The sequence below is a fragment of the Sander lucioperca genome, chromosome 24 (genome assembly GCF_008315115.2).
Source record: "Sander lucioperca isolate FBNREF2018 chromosome 24, SLUC_FBN_1.2, whole genome shotgun sequence".
NCBI lineage: Eukaryota > Metazoa > Chordata > Actinopteri > Perciformes > Percidae > Sander > Sander lucioperca.
Genome location: NC_050196.1, coordinates 8,352,581 through 8,366,816, shown reverse-complemented (window position 1 = coordinate 8,366,816; position 14,236 = coordinate 8,352,581). Strand labels below are relative to the sequence as shown.

General features: G+C 39.3%; 1 protein-coding gene across 1 annotated transcript; it reads right to left on the bottom strand.

Moving 5' to 3' along the window:
* Nucleotides 1-256: 256 nt before the first annotated feature.
* On the bottom strand, nt 257-11,031 carry LOC116044700 (immunoglobulin superfamily member 8-like). The gene is made up of 9 exons (XM_031292113.2): nt 10,874-11,031; nt 7,660-7,772; nt 6,961-7,219; nt 5,472-5,685; nt 3,840-4,147; nt 2,405-2,452; nt 2,150-2,227; nt 1,486-1,716; nt 257-709 (listed from the first exon to the last, which is right to left on the bottom strand). Exons 1-9 carry the CDS (start codon nt 10,917-10,919, stop codon nt 693-695), a joined length of 1,314 nt encoding a protein of 437 aa, XP_031147973.1. The 5' UTR covers nt 10,920-11,031; the 3' UTR covers nt 257-692.
* Between the last annotated feature and the right edge of the window lie 3,205 nt (nt 11,032-14,236).

Here is a 14,236-nt window from a genome sequence, read left to right as displayed (position 1 = left end):
TTTATTACAGCCTTCCATTTTGTTTATTCATTAGTTCACAACACAAATACAAAAAGAAATTACAAAGAACTGCATACAAATGTACATAAAACAGTAACTGTAACAATAAACATGTAATTTACTCAAGTATTAAGAAGATCACTTATGTGTTAAAAAACTAGAAAAGTACAAAAATAACCCTTTTAAAGAGGACTCTAAATAATATTTTGAGATTATGACCGTAATGTCTCATTATTTTTGCAATAATGGCCTTTTATACCTAATAGTCTCTCTAACAAGATTACACAAGGTTACAGTTACCATTTGTTATCACATATAATAAAGTAATTTAATTTTGCTTTAGTACTAATAAACCACTTCACAAAAACTGTAAATTTGATCAAATTGATTTTCACCACATCCTGATGAAATCATAATGTTTAACGCCGAGCTATGGAGGAGTAAAGGGTCTTTAATCTGCTTTTTTTTCTGGCTGAGTTTGAACGAAAACATCAATAGAGAAGTCTGGGGGAGGGTAAGCTAACCGGGAACAAAACTGAAAAGAGAATAAGAAGAGAAGGTGAACCCAGAAATGAAAAGGGAGTGATTAGGTTTCCTGAACTCCAACACTCACATGGTGTCACACTCTTGGTATTTTGGCAGCTTTCTTCCTGGGCTGAGGAAGAGGAGGAGGCTGCTCGTCATCAGTTTTATCAACTGGTCTCGGGGCCTGAGGGGAAGTGAAAAATGGGAGTCAGAGCAACTCAGTTCAATTCAATTGTATTTATAGTATCTAATTATAACAAGAGTTATCTCAAGACACTTTACAGAGAGAGTAGGTCTAGACCACTCTATAATTTACAAAAGACAAAGACAAAACAGTGGCGAGGAAAAACTTTTAGGCAAAAACCTCGGACAGACCCTGACTCTTTACAGACACTGATACAGATATACAGATATAGAGAATAGGATTCATAATAGTTATAGCAGTTGGAATGATGAACAGTGGCAGTTATAGTAACAATAGTCTATATCCTTCGCGTTCCACTTCCGGGATTGCTCCGGTGCTGCAGCAAATTTCACCAGATGCATGTATTTTCTATTTCCTTCTGCTTTCTTTTGGTTTGTGTTGGAATTTTAAATTTGGTGGATTTATGAGGACTATGGTTAACTGCTCCTCAGATCTCTGCAGGGTAAATCCAGACAGCTAGCTAGACTATCTGTCAAATCTGAGTTTTTTCTTGTACCACTGTTTTGCAGCGACTCTGTGCAGAGTTTAGCACCGCCCATGATGATTGTGATTGGTTTAAAGAAATACGATTAAACCAGAGCACGTTTTCCTCCCATCCCCGAATGCTGTGTGGACTAGCCAGACTCTTCTTCAGCGCGCTGTGGAGGACGGTCTGGCAAAGCGAGACTATAGTAACAATAAAGACAGTGGAACTATGACTATAAATAATAATTGCAGCAGACGCAAGAGTTCTCAGATCCACTATAAGCTCCTACCTGTGCAGGTCGTCGGGGGCTGAGGGTGAGCGCTGGGCGGGTCCAGAGGTCGGAGATGCTGCTGCTCGCGGTGCTGTTTGGAGCGATGTTGGCGAGGACCGGTGTGGCCGGCTGGCTGCTGCTGGCAACGGTGATGATGTGGATCGGGAGGATGATTATGTTGATGTTGATGATGTTGATGATGTTGATGCTGTTGGTCATTGGTCCATGCCAAACGAAGCTCCCCCTCGTCTGATGATTGAGGAAATAAGCATAGATGACGGTTCCTGATCTTTAACGTGTATCTTTACTATTTTGGCAAGAAAATAAAAGTCTTGTTTAACTTTAAGTTCTTCACCTAAGATCCATTTGTTGTATGCGTATATTTGAATATATACAGTATACAAAATTCTGGGCCCTGTAGGAATATATTTTCTATGGGCCTCTCCCCCACATCCACAGCTATTCATTCTAGCATCTTTTTGGGCCCTCCTCACATGAGGGCCCTGGGTACTCAGTCCCATTTCCACCCCCAGTCTGACACCCCCTGAGTATACATATTATAAATAATACACATTCTATCATTACAAATAGCTTAGGTTAAGGTAATGATAAGTGCAAAGGTTGAGGCCATTTTGAACATGAATTATTATTATTATTATTATGAAATAAAACAAATCCTTACCCTTCAGTTGCATGCGTTTTTTCCGTTTTGTGTGGACGCAGCAAACAATAACGACGATTATCAGCACCACAACAAGACCTGATGAGGATGGATAATAACAATGATTAGGGTAAGTTATATTATAGTATTTCAGTGGCACCACATACTGTACAGCACGCCATGAGGAGAGATATAAAAAGGTCAAATGATGTATTAGTATACACTATTGGATAAAAGATACTGCTAGAGCTACACAGGAGAGCAAACATACTGTACCTCCTTTGGCGCCCATGCAAATCCAGGTATTAATTCCTAATAGGTTTTCTGGGATAATGGAAGGAAAGAGGAAAAGAAGAAACACATTGAATTGATTGAAGTACTGATTGCATGTATTTTCTTTTTCATTTCTTAAAATGGCTATTTTAGTGGTGTCGGTTAATAGGTGGGCTGACAATTCTTTTTCTTTTCTTTTTTACCTTTATTTATTCAGGGAAGGTTCACTGAGAGGATTCACTTCTCTACAAGCTAAATCATATGTCAGAATTTATTGATAGATGCGATTATCCCACAAAATGATTGTGCTTTCCCCAGAAGTCTATTTATTTCTCCTCCAAATTCATTCCACATAGGATGAAGGTGTTCCAATAAACAACCTGCTTTATACTGAGCAATTGTTATCAATGCTGTTCTGTGTGCAATCAATTCTAGTCCATGCATATACCACATTTAATCAAACTGAGACGTAGCGTCTGTGACCCATAGGGTCTGAAAATTGGCACCAATAAAAGTATGCTGAATTAGCTCATGTCTGTGTGTTCACATTTGACTGAGTTATGACTCCGAAAATGAGTTTTTAAACTAATTACGCCTCACGTCTCTCCCTCCACGACCCCCAAAATTGGAAAACCTCTGATTTAGACAGGGCTAGGGTTTTAAAGGGAGCTTTTGAAGCCTGGATTTACCACCTGCTATCTTTTTAAGTTACCGAATTCAAAGTTTTGTCACAGATATGAGGACACATGCACGGAGCTAAGGCTGGGCAACAAAGCACCGACCAACATGGCTGAACGAGACTGGCCGAAACACCCGTCAAAGAAATGTCTATTTGGGGCATGTTTCATGCTTCACGTCTGCTTTAGCGTTGCACTCCTATAACATTCATGGACTCAGGATGTACTGCAAAAAGAATCAGGCTAATGTAGCCTCAATTCCAAAGCTGTTTTCTAATCATGCCAATGACCAATCTGCAAGTCATAGAATCCAGCCTGACATTAGTTTAATCCTTCTCTAGTGGTCTATAACATACTGATATACAACAAACATTTAAACAACCTACCATACCACACACCAACTAACAGACAGAGAATCCGCTGCAGGCATTTTGTTACGACTACTGTTAGTTGCTGACAGCAGCAGTGACTTTTTAAGAATGCCAAATGATGAGAAGAAACCCAATACAAGTGCACCTCTTTGTGGCACCGTCCTCCATGTTAAATCTCCAGTGTAAACACTGCAGCGATCAGCTTTATTGAACTGCAAGTCCACAACTCTGCTTTAGTAAATCATAAAAGGTCACAGAGCAGAGACAGACTGAACCCATGTTGTACTGCAAATATTACTGCATTTACTGCTGCTACGCTAATAGATAGTGATTCTGCGTTAATACTTGTACTGTAGCTCCTGCTGTCAGGATTGCATTTCTTTTTCTTACCTGTAGGAATTACAGCCACAGTTCCCATCTCTTTTGTGCTCTCCACGATTTTGATCCATTTCCCACCATTTTCATACGTCCATTCAGTTCCGTTGCATTCATAAATCCCTTCATCAGACGTCGTCACTTTGGAAATCACCAGTTCAAAAAATCCGTTCTTCCCGGGAACCAATCGGATGCCTCCGTCAGCGTAGCGCCGGGTGTACTTGGCCCCTGTGACCACGGCCGTTTCCCAATACCAAGAATGCAAAGAACAGACTTGTGTTCTTGGGGAGAACGTTCTTGCTAGTTGTACCTGGAAGAATGAACTTGCAAGTTCACAAGCACAGAAAACACTGTTAAGAGTTTGAGACGATGCATACTTCCTGTTATTGCTCAACCCCCCCAGCACAGAGGCTACCTGCAGGGCTCCAAAATAACAGCTAGAAATAAAAACCACAACAATATAACCACTTTATATTAAAACAATCTCCGGACAAGAAAACCTCACAATGTTACAACTATTGCAATAATATTGAAAAATAAATCTTATTGAGCTTTAATTTTATTGTTTATGGTTTAGCTCAAACACTCCTTACTTATTCAAAAGAGTGGAACGTGATCCCTACTATTATTAGTGTATAAGTTTAAGTCAGTTTAAATTAAAAAATAAGTAGGCATGCACTGGTGTGTCCTATGTGTTCATGATCGTGATCATTTCTATATTATTGTAGTGCCCTGTATATGCCCAGGGAGATGGACATTAGCAATTCAAATTATAAAGGTTGGTGTCTCCCCTTTAGTCTACATAACATGTCAGCATGTTACCACTTTATGTACAACTCTTAATTTATCATACAGACTGAAACTCAACTTCTAATAAATCAGAAAACAAATACACCAAAAAAAAAACTAAATCTATATATACGTAAATGTATAGCCTATGGCATAATTTAAACAAGTCTCCCGAAAAGAAACGTGTATATATCTCTCCCCCTTGTGTGTGTGTGTGTGTGTGCGTGTGTGTGCGTGCGTGCTTGTGGAGTTTAACTCTGAAAAGACAGTTAACCACAGGTTCCCATTAATCTTATGATGGACATGTGTTGTGATATTTAAACAAACGATCCGTCAACGGCGAAATAAAAGCCTCTTATTTACGGGACCGGTCTAAAAGACCTCCGGCTTCCAGCGGGGTCTCTGAGCGTGACTATCCGAGCGACGAGCTAGCGGCCGGGGCAGGCGCAAGCTGGCGGCCGCCTCACTTCACGGAGCTCCGAAAACTCCGAAAACCTTGGAGCAAATTGTCAATTCGGCAAAGATTTTCGCAAGACTGCCTATATTCGAAATCTAAACCGTTCATTTCTCGCCTAAAATGTGGTCAGAAGTTAATTTGGTGATGAATAAGATGGCGAAAATTGTTAAAATTGTCCCATTTTTGGGCTGTCTATGTACCGGAAACCCGACCATCATTGAATGCCGAAATGAATGTTGGGATACGGTTGCAGCGAAGTTCATACAAGTTACCAACCAATGCATCCTCGGTAAAATGGGCGTGTCAAGAACATTTCCGGGAATCTTAACTGTTCTTGGTGAAATGCGAACTTGTGTATTGGGACAGTACTTGGGCAACACGAGATGACGTTTCACAGGGACACAAGAACACAAGTCAATAAAAGAACACAGATTCCCTGAGGGCCAAAGGTCAAAATTTCCTCCGATGTCGCTCCCCTCTTCAGCGACCAGGTGACGGACAGGTAGGTGGGGAGGGTGAGCTCCCGGGTGACGTTGCAGGAGAGCGTGAGGTCACTTCCTTCTGGGACGACTGGGGGCGGGGTCAGGGGGGAGACCTTGAGGGTGTTGAGGATGACTGACGGGGAAAGAGACAAAATCATTTTTTTAGGAATACGATAATATCACTGTAACAAGGTACACACACACATGCACGCACGCACGCACTCACACACACACACACACACACACACACACACACACACACACACACACACACACTTTTGCTTCTGAAACAGAATTTAGATCATGAGACACAGAGTCTCAGTTGCATGTTAATTTCTTAATTACACACACACACACACACACACACACACACACACACACACACACACACTCTCTCTCTCCCATACCAGCAGAGATGTATAGTAACGAATTAGAACTACTTCACTGCTGTACTTAAGTACTAAAAGGCTGTATCTGTACTCTACTGGAGTATTACTTTTTTCTCCTACTTCCACTTTTACTTGAGTAGCCTACATATTTGTGATGAGTTTAATACTTTTACTCCGATACATTTTTTATGTGCTGCATCATTACTCGTTACTGTTGTGAATTCATCACGCTATGGAGGCTGTGTAGGTTACAGTGTGTGTAGTTACGGCTACGTTAGTTCCGTAAGAAATCACTGAGATCGCGTCGTGTTTCTTTTCATTATGGCGGTTGCCTGTTCAGAAGTCAGAGACGATGTAAGTTTGTACTCTTTCTATTTAGCTATTGTTGCAGCAGATTAAGCTATTCCTGAGTTGATTCAGTCTGCAGTGAGCCCTGAATGTTAACCGTTTTACCCTGTGATGTGAAGCTTCTAGTTTATCTGTACTTTGTTAGCTTGCTAATTTTCCACTGTACATCACACATGCTACTAGCTAGTGTGTGATATGTTCTTTTGGGCTTTAATCGTTACTGTGCTGGAGAGGATGTTCATTTTACTTGCACAGTGTGATAATTGTACATTTTATTTCAGTATTTGTTAATATTTGTTATTTTTAATATAATATATTTAAAATGTGTTAATTCATTTGGCTACAGCCAAAGGAATTGTGAGTGTCCTTTAGGCTAAACATTTGAAATAATATAAACAATATGATATTCAAACTTTTGACTGCTTTCTTTAATAACTACATAACACAATACTTGTACTTTTACTTTCAGTACTTGAGTAGTACATTTTAAAATAAACTACTTGCAATACTTAAGTAGCCTACAAAAAATGTTAAGTAGAAGTACTAAATTATTCAAGTGTGGTGCTTAAAGAGCACTTCAACTTCTACTCAAGTCACTTTTTTGATAGGGCACTTGTAGGCCTACTTTTACTCAAGTATGGGTCTCTAGTACTTTATACATGTCTGCATACCAGTGAGTTGGACCTTAGCATCGTAGTTGCCACTGGCGACGGAGTCGGTGCTCGGGGTTTGACACCAGTAGAAGCCGGCGTCTGTTGACTTCACCTCCGCTATCTTCAGCTCCACCTCGTTGTCCTTGAGACGCGCCACGGAGATGTCGCCAGACGCAACGCGCTTGCTGATCGACGGGTCGGAGTAGCCGGCATCAATGGTGGAAATGATATTCATCTTCTTCCCGTTCGCCTCCTTGGACATCATCCAGTCGAAATCCTGCAGAGACAGAGTGGGGTAGTAATGATTGCCATGTCGTCTATGACCTTAAAGGAGGAACAGGATTGTAACTCATCTCAGTAAATGGATCTCTATGTTTTTGGTGATCTCATCTGGTTTAAAATTCCCATTCATTCTTAACAAATCTCAAAATCTCATGGGCAGATCGCCATGAATTTTACCAAGAGGACATTCACGCTCTCCAGAGGATGAATTAAGATTTGTAATGCTACAAGCTTTCTTCTATATATATGATCTAAATATCTAAATATCTTCTTGGAGGTAAGAGCCACAGACATGAGAGACGGACTTACATATTGATGTTTCTGGTATTTCCGAGGACAAAATATATATTATACAAAAATCCCCAGCCTTATCCTTTAAACCTGTGATCTGTCTGTCAGAAAGATCACATGCACCCGGGTGTGAAAGACACTCACCTGCTCACTAGGTCCGCTATAGTCATTAACATCACATCTGATGGACACCGTTTGACCCTCCACCCGGATTAATGGACCAGGAGACACCGTCACCACCCGGGCCAAGCACCCACCTTCAGGGATGGGAGAGAATATTAATAACAATATACAAGAAAATAACTTTCTATTAAATGTAGCTAGCAGTTTAGTAGAGCTGCAACAATTAATCAATTAGTTGCCAGATATTAAATTAATCGCCAACTATTTTGATAATCGGTTTGAGTAATTTTTTATGAAAGTAAAAATCATCTGATTCCAACTTCTTAAATGTGAATATTTTCTAGTTTCTTCACTCCTCCATGACAGTAAACTGAATATCTTTGAGTTGGGGACAAAACAAGACATTTGAGGACATCATCTTGGGCTTTGGAAAACTGATCAACATTTTCATTGTCATTTAACAGACCAAACGTACTTATCTTTATTCTAGACAAATGAATGCTCAACACAGTGATTACATCCACACCCATATGTGGAACTGATCAGTCTAACAGAAATATAATTCATAGAATGAGTTGGCTGCATTTAAATATATCTGTTATTAAGGAAAACAGTGTATGTATTAGAAGCAAGCCATAAGCCTGATGACTAATAACAGACTAAAAGGACTTTCTGTACTAAAGCAGCAACACAGCAGTATCCTAAATGACGTCACACACACACACACACACACACACACACACACACACACACACACACACACACACACACACACACACCAGTGAGTTGGACCTTAGCCTCGTAGTTGCCACAGATGACGAGTCGGTGCTCGGGGTTTGACACCAGTGTAACATTCGATCATCTTACAGTACAGTACTGCACTAAATTAAGCCAAGTCCTCCCTCACACACACAAGAGAGCATATGATATTATTATATATTATATATAATAACTTCAGTATTGGTTAAGTCCTGTATAGCCTTGTTTGGCCCTGAGGTGGGCCCATAAACAAGCCCTGGTTTGTCCCTGTTTTGAAAACCAGCCTAATGACTAAGCACTGGGCTGGCCCTTTGGTTCAACCCAGTCAGATAATAATAATAATAATATATATAAATATATAATAATAAGGCTAATCATGGTGGCACGCACAGTTGGACTTCCAAGCAGACTAATGGGACAATGTCAAAACTGGTCACCTCATGTTCAATCTCACCTCAATTGGTCTTAATGGAAGTTCTTGGAAAATGAGAGGCTGAACAGGATTGAGAAATTGGGACTAATTCCGTAAAAAAAGGTGTTTATTTTAGTTTAAGTATTAATGAGTCACTATATTTTCTCTATCCACAACAGAACTGTCACACACCGACTGTTAGTTAGACTGTTAGTTAAATGGGAAAAGGAAAAGGTATTTCGCCATGTCGGAGCCAGTGGGAGCTGAGCTCCCATAGAGAGAGGATGAGCTCCCATGAAAGCAGTAAAATACACCTGTGGGGGTCTCTAAAAATCATCAGCACCATTATTTAAATCATAAATAAAGCACTTTTCCCAAACACACGGAGTTCTGAAGCAGACCTGTGCGTCTTAGTGTCCACTCTCGCTGTAAAAATAGAGATGAGCAGTGCGCCTTCCGTCCGTGGTCTGTACGGCTTCAGGTTTATAATAGAGGCGCTCTGCTGTCGACATGCTGCGGCAGATGTGTCCCATTTGTGCTCAGTGTATTTCTGTCGTAGTTTCGGTTTCCCACCTCCGATGTAGAGCAGCGTACAGCCACTTCCCTAAACTTTGTCTCATTCAGAGACCACAGTCTCAAACAGGGCTCTGTGTCTGTCAGGAAGTCTGAGATCTACCGTATCAGAAGAGCAATCACGTAATGCACAGCAGGCTATGGTGCAGGTGGATTCTTTTCTGAAATATAGTGACTTTATTCTTGTAATAGCCTATTATCACTTTATTTTTCTCAAAATATCACGACTCCTCCAAATCACAGAGAGCACAGATGAGTTATATTTTGAATGTGCACAAAGTTTTGAACATGAGCAGAAATCTTGCTCAAACACATCTGAAATATTATAGTCCAGGGCTTTATTAATCCATTAAAATGAATAATGTATCATTGAGGTGAATAATTGTCATATGCACATTTAAGGAGGTTACTTCCTCAACAAAAGACGCAAAAGAGGAGAGAAGAGTAAATGATGCTAGGCTACATGTGTGCTGACTCAGATATAATTAGAAAAGTCGATCCAAAAGGAGAATAAATAGCAATACAGAATGCCTGACAGCCTTTTGTAATATATTCCATTATGTTTTTTTATATTTTAATGGTAATCTATGTTTCCCATAAAGATATTTCCAGCATACATTGATTCAGAAAAAGGTAAATGGGTGCATAAAAATTTAATGCTAATGTTTAATGCTTTTTATTTTTTAAAGAGACCCCCACAAAGATGAAATCATAATTCGAACTCTGGAGGTGATGTTATCATTAATTTTAAGAGTAGTTATATTATTTCTGTTGCGATTTCGCTTCTCTAAAGCAAAGAAATAACAACAATTTCTTTTCCCCTGTTCCAACCATTTTGCTCGAGACCTTACAAATGCCCCTTTAGCCATTTCAATATACATATTATCTATTTCCTCTTTTAATTTGTTCAGTGTTATTTCTTCTTCCTCTGAACGATTATCCTTAGTCATTAAAACATTTAATTTATCCATAATATTTATTTATTTGGCTATGTTTTTTTTTTTATTACTTTACTTTGTTCCTACTAAATGGATTGAAATGAACTTATGATCAGAAAGTGGGGCATAACTATGTGATGATTCTGACACAAATTGCAGACAAGAGGGAGATATAAGCCCTAGATCAATTCTAGACTGTAAGGATCTACTGACGTTGCTCCATGTAAATTAGTTAATGGCAGACTGCTGAAGTTCTTCTATCAAACATATAGAGTAAATGTCAGCAGCTTGCATATAGTGTGTATATATATATATATATATATATATATATATATATATATATATATATGCCGGACTGGCTAGTGGATGTGCAAGATGTGGAAAATGCTTTAATTGGTCTGTAACATGACATTTATGGTTGCCGATAAGCAAGTAAACGTGAAATTGACAGATTTTTCAACAGAGTTTAACATTGGGTTCTGCTCGCTGGCGAATGCCGACACGAATCTGAGTTAATTAGCTATCAACAGTCAAGCAAAGAAACGTTTCTTACCGAGCATTGAAAGACCAAAGACGAGTGTGAAGAGACAGCTATCCATTTCTATTCCTCTCTTCTTCCACTCTTATCTTTTTCCCTTAATTCCCCCCCGTCTTCTTTGTCCTGTGTGTGGGGTAACAGTAGTCCTCTCCCGCCGCTGTCGGTCAATCCTATCCAACTCTAGTGTTGACGAACAGACCGAAGAGCCGGTTAATTAACCCGACTCGTGTCACTGAACCGATTCGCGTAAAAGAGTCGGTTGTCCCATCACTATGACCAACTCTTCAGAACGATGCTGAAGTTGGCATCCGATTCGCAGCTTCCGATTCGTCAGTTAAGGGGAAATTTAAGGGAAACTTAAAGCTTCTGATTCACAGCGTGTAGACCACATTAGACCAGGTGCAGATCCAAAACCACTGTACCTAGACTTGTCAAATCTGGACTAAATGATTCTAGTCTTGAATTTTTGGGCCTATATCTGGTTTTAATGGACTATCAAACCAGTCACTGCCAGCTACCTCAGCTATAATGCATTTTCTACGATAGGGCCTACACTTGAAATCTCTTTTTCACTCAAGACTTGTTTACTGTAAGAAAGCAGACAAAGCTGCAGGCAAACAATAATGTGATAATATACAGAGTCAGAATACACTAGTAGTAGTAGTAGTAGTAGTTGTAGTAGTAGTTGTTGCAGCAGCAGTTATACTTGTAGCCAACTTCTTGTTGTTGTAGTAGTAGCAACAACAGTTGCAGTTGTAAGAATGGCATTCAATCTACCTGAATCTTCACAGACTTTAATGAGTTCTTTACAGAGAAGCAATAAGTGGATTATAGCCGCAACACAGCAGCCATGATGGGGAAAAGGGATTTTAGAATTTGTTCAGAATTCATTAGAGTTAAACCATTCGGACAACCATTTCCCCCTTCTTCTTTTTTTAACAGAACTTTTATAAAGTCAGGTGAGACTTGACCATTCTGCAAAGTTTGGTGCATTTTCATTCATTTTAAAAGGAAAACATGCACATAAAAACTATTTTTTTGAAAATGCTAATTCATCTCTTTCATGCAAACTCTTTCATTACATGTTTGTGTTAATTAGAAGATCATTTTAGTGAGACGAAAGAAAGGATGAAGTAATAAGTGTCAAGACTGTGTGAACTATGAGACAGTGTTAACACAGCATATGTGATTTCAACTCAAATGCCAACATACTGACCTACTGGCGAAAACGTGGACCTATACCGCCATCTTCTGGCCCTTTAGAGAATTATTTTTGCCATTACAGATCAGGAAATAGTGCTATATATTTAATGTATTAATCTGGCTGAAATCTTAAAGGGGTTGAGGATGATCTTCTTGGATTTATCTGATGTATACGATGTGTGTTATCCCTGTAGGATGTGTGTTATCACTATCATTACTCATATTTTCAGATAATCCATTGCGTTTTTAAAAAGGGGTTTGGGTGCTGGATAATTGTCTTTTGATTCATTTTTATTTAAACAGGGACAATGCATAAGTTAACATTAACCTTGTATAAGAACAAGGAGAGATGCATTGGGCCAGGTTGTAGCACAAGTGCTATTTTCTGCCCGTAGTCCCTTGGCAGGTCAGTAACACAATAAAAATTCCATGCAAGTGAAATACAAAACATTAAAATATACAATTTTACAACCACAGTCACACCTAATTTACAATTAAAACTATCATGTGCTCAATTGTTCCCCCTTCCTAAAACCAACCCCCCCAACCCCATACCAACAAAGCTATGCAATCAAAATCCTCACCTCTCCCAACACACACACACACACACACACACACACACTTGTGTTATAATGGAATATATAACACTTTACTGAAAAGATAGAAATCATACATGCTATATGCAGAAATCTGATCATCTCTTAACATACAATCCAATGCTGAAATGAAAATCAGACTAGGTTTGATAACGGATCCCGAATTTCAACTGATTGGCTCTGTGTACATGCAACTACAGCGCCATCTAGTGCAGTGGTTCCCAACCTGGGGTCTGGGGACCCCTAAGGGGGACGGCAAAGATCACAGGGGAGGCGCAAGTCTTTATCTGGTTTGAGGTTGAGGTAAAAAAAAAAATATTTGCACATGTTAAACAAATTATGATAATACACTAGAATATATAATGTACACAAAAGTCTAAAATAAAAACTATGTATTTTTGTTCTTGCTTAAAATTGTAGGCAGGCTACTTAGTAGGCCAAACCTCCGGGACCTCTTAACCTGGGACCCTTGCTGTCATCAGGTCAGCTGCTAGCTGCTATCATCCTCGTTTTTCCTGCCGCCACGGCATCACTATTTTATGAATGAAACATGGCGGAGAAACGTAAAAGTGCTGATAACTCCTCTGTATCAAAAAAGAAAGTAAGGCTCTATCTCGAGAGATACCTCAACTTTGGTTTTGAACGGGGGGCTCAGCTTTTCTTAGACATAAGTAGGGGGGGCACCAAGGAAAAAAGGTTGGGAACCACTGATCTAGTGGACACAATGGGTCAATACAGACTTAAAAACTCCTGATTTTTCTATTTGTCCCCCACATTGCATACTATGTACACCTGGGCATGCATGCTGTTTGGCTAATGTTTCCAAAGTTTCTTCCCATGTACAATTTAATAGAATTAAAGAAATCTGTATGCAGTGTTAAATGCAACTAATAAATCACTTTGCCAAACAAGGTATAAAGGATTTGGATTAAAAAGTAATTTCTTACCGAGGAATGGCAACATATTGTGCATCAGTACTGCAGGTTAAGGTGATAATTTGATGCACTGTATGACAAGGAGCTAGATTGTGCTTTGCATATTTTAACAGAATACATGTTAGGCTGCTCTTGGCTGATGTGTTAGTGTTGAATTCCAAGATGATGACTATTTCTCAACATAAAATTGTGTTCATTTTGTTTTCAGTTTTCTTTAATAATTCCTGCTGTCTTGTAAAATAGTTCATACATTTTTTGGAGACTGAAGAACACAACATACAGTATACAGAGGGAAATAAAGGTGTCAACATAAGTACACAGCAGCACAGTGTGGGTGTAAAGTAACAGCAGTAGAACATAATAAAGCTGAAAAGTTGTGAGTAGACATTTTTAAATATTTACATTTATGAAATAAAAAGAGAGCATTCAAAATAGCTGAAAACATGTTTTTGATGTCAAATGTTGTTAATTTCTCTGTTGCCATAAAGCTGCAAGTACAGGAACACACAGACACACAGACACAGACACACACACACACACACACACACACACACACACACACACGATACTAATCTCACACTTGGCAGTAGCTCAGCACGTACAGCTAACGCACTCAAAACCACAAACACATTTTCAGCAAAAAG

Coding starts and splice junctions, on each gene's coding strand:
- LOC116044700 (XM_031292113.2), bottom strand. CDS start 10,919: ATGGATAGCTGTCTCTTCACACTCGTCTTTGGTCTTTCAATGCTCG. Junction 2,453..3,839: donor TGTGGCTGTAATTCCTACAG/GTAAGAAAAAGA, acceptor CCATTATCCCAG/AAAACCTATTAGGAATTAAT. Junction 2,228..2,404: donor TTGCATGGGCGCCAAAGGAG/GTACAGTATGTT, acceptor CATCCTCATCAG/GTCTTGTTGTGGTGCTGATA.